The following is a 6,823-nucleotide window of genomic DNA, read 5'->3' on the forward strand; positions in this document are numbered from 1 at the left end:
CATTTATGGATTGACTCAATGGTGGTGGTTGTTATGTGCACTTGAGTCGCCTGTGACCCTATCTATGTACAACAACTCTGAAGCTTGCCCTATCCTAAGCCAGTCTAACTGATTCTGACACACCTACCCCTGTTAGCCCAGTTACTGAATCAGTCAATCTAATCAAGGGTCTTCCTTTCCTGTCTGTCCCTCCACCCATTCAAGCACGATGTCCTTCTCCAAGGACTGGGTCCTCCTGTTCATGTTCCCAAAATAAGTGAGGAGGAGCTTCAAAATCCTAGCCTCCAAGGAGAAAGTTGGTTTTACCCTCTCCAAGACAGACATATTTGTTTTTTTGGTGGTGTTTGGTATGTTCAACACTCTTCTTCAGCACCACAACTCAAAGGAATCAATTTTTCTTCTGTCATCCTTAGTCACTGTCCAGATCTCTGATACATAGCAAGTAATGACAAAGGCCACGGCCTAGATTAGGCACACCTTACTCTCTAGACTGACATTCTTGCTTCTTAGTACTCTGGAGAGATCCCCGACAGCAGATTTTTCCTAGTGCAATTCATCTTTTCTGGGGAGTTGTTGCTTTTTCATACAATCACTCTGATTCATTATATTTTATAAAATTAATCAACATTGAACTATGCCCACCACTGCCCAGTCTCCATAGTTCTTAAAGTACATAAAACTGATTAAATACTGCCTGATGTAATTGAAAGTAGAACAAATTATGCTTAGTGACATACTCAGTTACAAAAAGACAATTATGGTATTAATTCAATTATTGCTGTTGAGTTGAGACTGATTCATAGTAGTCTCTTTTGAGTTTTTATTTTCTTTTTTAATTTTAATTGAGATGTTAGTGAAAGCTTATAGAGAACTTGGATTTCTATTCATTCATTGTTGCACATTTTTCGTCCCTAACCCCCCCCGCCAAGTTTGCTTTTCTCTTTGAAAAAAATTCTTTCATTGTTGCACAATATCCTCCCCCGACCCCACCTAGCAGTCCACTTTGTTATGCAGTTCTTATTTTGCACTGTTGTCATGAAGGTAATACTTAATCATATATAAATAGTTCTTTCCTTCATCTGTTTCAATGCAGTATACATTACTGATCCCCTCTTTTCTTAGTTTTTCTCCAACCTCCATGCCAATCCTATTTTATATCAGTAGCATTATGCAGTACTTGTCATTTTGTGACTGTGATACTTCACTCAGCCTAATGTCCTCCAGGATCACCTATTTTGTATATTTCATGAGTTCCTTGTTTTTCAGTGCTGCATAGTATTCCATTGTGTGAATATACCACAGCTTCTCTATCCATTTGTTTGTTGATGGACACTTGGGTTGTTTCCATCTCTTTGCTATTGTGAACAATACGGCAATAAACATAGCTGTGCAGCAATTAATCTTTTGAGTTCCTGACTGCTGGTGCCAAGAGTGTTGACTGTGGAGTCGTCAAGCTGTAACTGTTAACAATCTCAATCTCTTCTCCATCTATCATGGTGATGCCAATTGGCCCAGTGGTGGGAATCTTTGTCTTCTTGATGTCGAGCTTCAGCACATATTTTTTTTTTTTTTTACTTACAACTTCAATTTAAAGACACACTTTAAGGAACAAATTTCTTTTATAACCTCAGGGAGCACCTGAAATGGCAGATGCCCACATGGCAAAAGTAAAGTGCTGGGTCCACCTCTCTGGATTACCACCCTTTCCCAGAACTTGTCTCAGCTGTCTTCACTCTTCTCATTGGCTTTTTTTTAATGCTTTCATGGTTTTTTATTCATTCAGCTCTTTCAGATGTTTTAAACAGGAAGATTGGTACAGATTACTTAGGACAAGCAGTTCCCAGGTTATGAACAAGATCTGTTCCTAACTAATAAAACATTCGTCATGTTTACATTTTTCATACGTACAGTTCAGAGCCATTAAATATGCTCATCATGTCGTGCAACCATTACCACCACTAAGCATTTCAAAACATTTCCATTGCTCTTAACAGAAAGTCAGTGCCCCTTAAGCAATAACTCCTCCTCCTTCCTGCTCCTCAGAACCACTGATCTACCTTCTGTTTCTATGCATTTGCCTATTCTAGATCTTTCATGTAAGGCATCATACACTTCTTTTCCTTTTGTGTCTAACTAATGTACATTAGTTGGTGACATTAAGGCTTTTAAGGTTAATCTATACCATAGTACGTATAAAAATCTAAATAAACTAGTATAATTTAAAAAAAAGAGCATTCTCTCCCTGGCTGAGTAATATTCGATTGTGTGGACATGCCAGGCTTTGTTTGTCTGTTCATGAACACTTCGGTTGTTTCCACCTCTTGGCTGTTCTGACTGGTGCTGTAATGAACATTGATCTGTTTGAGCTTCAGCACATATTGAGGACTACACAACAAGTTCTTTCCTTAAGGGAGCTCTAGCGGCGTAGTCTGTAGGGTGTTATTATGCTTCGAACCGAGAGGCTGTGCCTCTCTGATGGCTCAAGTCCTCTAAGTGACTCTGCCGGGCAAAGATGGACAATCTCCTGTGCAACTTACAGCCTCAAGAGGGTCAGTTATCAGTCTGTTCCAACTTAACGACAATAAGAGATGAGATGAAAGATCTTTCCTTAAATAGTGATTAAGACTAGGTAAAGGGTGGGTTACTGGTTTTTTCTTTTTTAATATATCCCTTTACATCATTGTCACTGAGCCCTACAGTGCCCCCTTGCTGTCAGTATCTAAAGTAGCATAAACTCAAGGTTTTTCCAAAGATGAAAATGGCTAGAGAAACCTAGAAAAGTAATTTTCTATTCTTTGTAAAGTTCCTGTATAAAGTGATACAGAAGTAAATGGCCTTCTGTACAGTGTGCTTGGCAACTGTCAAAACACATACAAGAGTCAGGAGAAATATGTCAAGAGACCTGGGGAAAAGTACTTGAGTATGTTTCACATTCTTTTCCATTCTCTCTGCCATTCTGTAAAAAGTCCCAGGCACTAGATCTCACCTCTCTAAATTTAGGTTGGGAAGGACAAGCCAGTCTATGTCAAGATTTCCAGTTTCAACTTCCATTTCTTCTAGGACATCTCATTTGGAGGGGGACTGAAGAGCTGGGCGTATCTGGCATGACTACAACTTAATGTGACTTGTTCTATATATGCTTATCTGCCTCAATATTTTATAACCATGTTGTATGTTCAGGGAGAATGGCAGAAAATAGAAGTATATAGAACAATTGTATTCAATTAAAAAAAAGAAAATCACTAAAGAATCGCTCTCTGTTAAGAACCTGTGATTGTGAAAGACTGAAGGAAAAACTCCCTGTGCAAGGTTTATAAGAAAAGGGCAATATTTGGAACACATTCTTAAACTATGCACCATTTCTTTTTCACACTATGACTGAAAAAATCGGATCCAAAGAAAGAAATTACTTGTTTCTGCTGGAAAAGCAAGTGGGTTATTTTGGTTGTGATTTTCTAAGTTTAAGGTGATGACAGGAGAAGTATTTCACAGGGAAGTTGCCAGATTTAAAGTATTCAGTACTGAATAGGTGATATACAATCCATTTTCAAGTAGACTTTTGGGGAAAACTCTAAAGAAAGAGTTATTATTTGGAAAGTTTGGAGCAAATCTAAGCTGTGTGAAAGAATCAATGGCTCCAGTCACCTCCCCAGAACTACCTCCTCTCCTATTTCTACCATGGCTGGGGCCAGGAGAGGGCTGCCAGGCTGGATTTTGATCTTTCTTTTGGAACTAATAACGCCTATGGAAAATGTTGTTTCAGGCAGTAGAGTTAAAACATCTGGGTAGTTTGTAGTTTGGTTGGTTTTTTTTTTCTTGCAAGTCCAGATTTTATTTATGTTCCCATTTCATTTATAACATGCCTAGACTTGTCTGGAATAAAATAAACAATCAAAAATAATCTCATTCCTGTGTCATTATCCTCAGGATAAATGGCACAAAACTCTGAAAGAAAAACCAAAATGATCATATGATTCTCAACAGAAACTTGATCATAAAAACAGTTTAAAAGTTTTTACTTTTGCCCACAAATAGGTAGCAAATTTGCAGTTTAAAATTCTTTTTCAGGGAGAGAATTGATTTTATTAGTATTAAGATCTGATGAAATTCCATTAAAAAACCCTTACAATTGAGCCAATTAATCTTGGCTAACTTTTCTCTAAGTCTTCACTCAGTATTTCAAAGTTCTTTCCACTTTCCCCTGCCCTCATCTCTTAAATTCACTTCTATCTACACACGCAAGCCAAGAAAGAATGATGAGAAAATGACATATCTGAGCCCCTCAAAGAGTAGGGGCAGTTCTGGCCAATCAATTTCCTAGCTGCGGGAGTCTGAGACACTGGAAAAATCTTTTCTACATATACCACCCTGCTCTGTGAGTTCTCAAGTTTTGGCTCACGAACCAGATTCTCAAAATAAAATCTCCCAAAAAGAGAAAGGGAGGCGTCTCCATCCCTCCAGGCATCCGGGAGGCTGCCAACTCTTCCCCTCCCCTCCTCTGCTGGCTCCAGGGAGGGGAGCCAGGGGTACCAGTGCGGAGCGCGCTGCCCCACTCGGCCCGCACCGCCAGGGGGCGGCCGGTCCCCGTGCCCGCGCAGGCTTAGCTGGTCAGGAAAATGCTCGTGCCCACCTTGCTCGCAGGTGCCCTTGCTGACCTGGGTGATGGCCTTCTCCCCGCGGCTCTCGGCCCTCAAGCTGGCGGCGCGCAGCTGGCACCCGCTGGGGTAGGTGTGGCCGTCACTGCCGCACACCGGGTAGCGGCTCTTGCACACGCACACGCCGCTCACCACCGGGCCGCCGGCTGCTGCCCCCGCTTTACCCTTCCGTCTCTTGCGGCTCTTCACGCACTCCATGCCCGGCGCGCAGTGCCCCCTGCCGGCGCCCCCGCCCCCGCACGGCTCGCCCTCGCCGCGGGCGCACACCGGGCAGCAGCCGCAGGCGTCCCGGGTCTCGCCCAGCGGGCAGCCCCGTGGGGGCAGGGGCGGGCAGGCGGCCGGCTCGCAGGGACCGCAGGCGTCCGAAGAGGAGGAAGAGGAGAGGGGCAGGAGCAGGAGCAGCAGCCCGGCGGAGCCAAGGAGCAGCGCGGGCAGCGACCACCGCTCCATACTGGGTGCAGAAGCGGCACCGGGTCCTAGACTGAGCCGGGGCTGGCGGGTCAGGCGCCTTAAAGCCGAGCCCCGCCCGGCCGGGCCGGGGAACCACACCCCGGGGCGGTGTGACCGGCCGCCCCGCCCGGCCGCAGCCCCGCCTGGGATCCGAGCTCTCGCCTGCCGCCCGGGGGGCCGCTCCCTCCGCCGCCTGCGCGCCAGGCTTGTCAGGGCCCAGGGCACCCCGCCGGGTCCTGCTTCGGTCCCAGCCCTTGTGGGGTGCCCGCCCTCAGCCTGTCCCTCCTCGCCTGTTCCAGCCCAGACCTTTAAACTTCTTAACAACAACTGTGAGAAGATGCAGTGTTAACTTCTCTTCCTTGGGCCTGGGACATGCCCCTGCTGGATCCAAGTACTGGATTGCTGGTTGGAAAACTTATATGAGGACTTGTGCATTTTTGTGTTCCCCATAGGGCTTTCTGGTGTCTTTCTTTTATGGTAAGGAGTTGCCCTGCCAACCAGAAGGCCTGCGGTTTGAATCCACCAGCTGCTCTACGGGTAAAGAAAGATGGGCAATCTCCTCCTTTATGATTCACTATCTCTGAAAAGTTGCTGGAGGGTCGACTATGAGTCATTTCAGACTCCACCACACATAACAATAGGCCGCCGGTCTTGGGTGCCAAGCTAAAAGGGGCAAATGATTGCAAACCATTGCGCTTTTCAGAGCTTCATAACTTTCTCCTCCCCCGTGACATTATTAAGCAAAAGCACACACTTCTTGTGACAACGTTAAACATCAGTGCAGAATTCCATCTGAGAGCTGTGCCACTGCTGAAATTGTCATGTTGTTGTTGTTGTTATGTGCCGTCGAGTCGTTTCCGACTCATAGCGACCCTATGCACAACAGCCCTAAACCTGCTCTATCCTGCGCCAACCGCACTGCCTCTGACACACCCATCCCGATTACCCCAGTCACCGAATCAATCCATGTCATAGAGGGTCTTCCCCTCCTGCGCTGTCCCTCTACCCTCCCAAGCATGATGTCCCTCTCCAAGGACCCGTCCCTCCTGGCAACATGTCCAAAGTATGCCAGACGAAGCCCCAGAATCCTTGCCTCCAAGGAGTAGCTTGGTTTAATCCTCTCCAAGATGAATCTGTTTGTTTTCCTGGCAGTCCATGGTACATTCAGTACCCTTCTCCAGCACCATAGCTCAAAAGCATCCACTCTCCTTCTGTCCTCCCTAGTCATTGTCCAACTCTCTGATGCATAACAAGCGATTGCAAATACCATGGCCTGTATCAGGCACACCTTAGTCTCCAGAGAGACACTGTTGCTCCTAAGTACCTTAGAAAGGTCCCTAACAGCAGACTTTCCCATCGCGATACGCTTTTTGATTTCCTGACTGCTGGTGCCAAGAGTGTTGACTGTGGAGCCGAGCAAACTGAAGCTGTGAACACTCTCAATCTCTTCGTCATCCATCCTGACGCTGCCAATTGGTCCAGTGGCGAGAATCTTTGTCTTCTTGACATTGAGCTTCAGTCCATACTGAAGGCTACAGTCCCTGACCCTTTGCAGCAAGTGCATGAGGTCCTCCTCAGTTTCAGCAAGCAGGGTTGTGTCATCTGCATAACGGAGATTGTTAATAGATCTTCCACCAATCCTGATGCCACAATTCTCCTCACAGAGCCCAGCCTCTCGGATAATCTGCTCTGCATACATGTTGAAAAGGTATGGAGAC

The 6,823-nt window shown here is 45.6% G+C and overlaps 1 protein-coding gene across 1 annotated transcript in view; it reads right to left on the minus strand.

Annotated features, from left to right (window-relative positions):
- IGFBP7 (insulin-like growth factor binding protein 7) overlaps positions 1-5,118 on the minus strand; it is a 120,401-nt gene extending 115,283 nt beyond the window's left edge. The window contains exon 1 of the mRNA XM_006891965.1: positions 4,631-5,118. Coding sequence (XP_006892027.1) covers positions 4,631-5,105 — 475 coding nt within the window. The 5' untranslated portion in view covers positions 5,106-5,118. The remainder of the gene's footprint in view (positions 1-4,630) is intronic.
- Positions 5,119-6,823: the final 1,705 nt, after the last annotated feature.

Source organism: Elephantulus edwardii, unplaced genomic scaffold (genome assembly GCF_000299155.1).
Source record: "Elephantulus edwardii isolate Elephantulus edwardi_28Jun2011 unplaced genomic scaffold, EleEdw1.0 scaffold00107, whole genome shotgun sequence".
Lineage (NCBI taxonomy): Eukaryota > Metazoa > Chordata > Mammalia > Macroscelidea > Macroscelididae > Elephantulus > Elephantulus edwardii.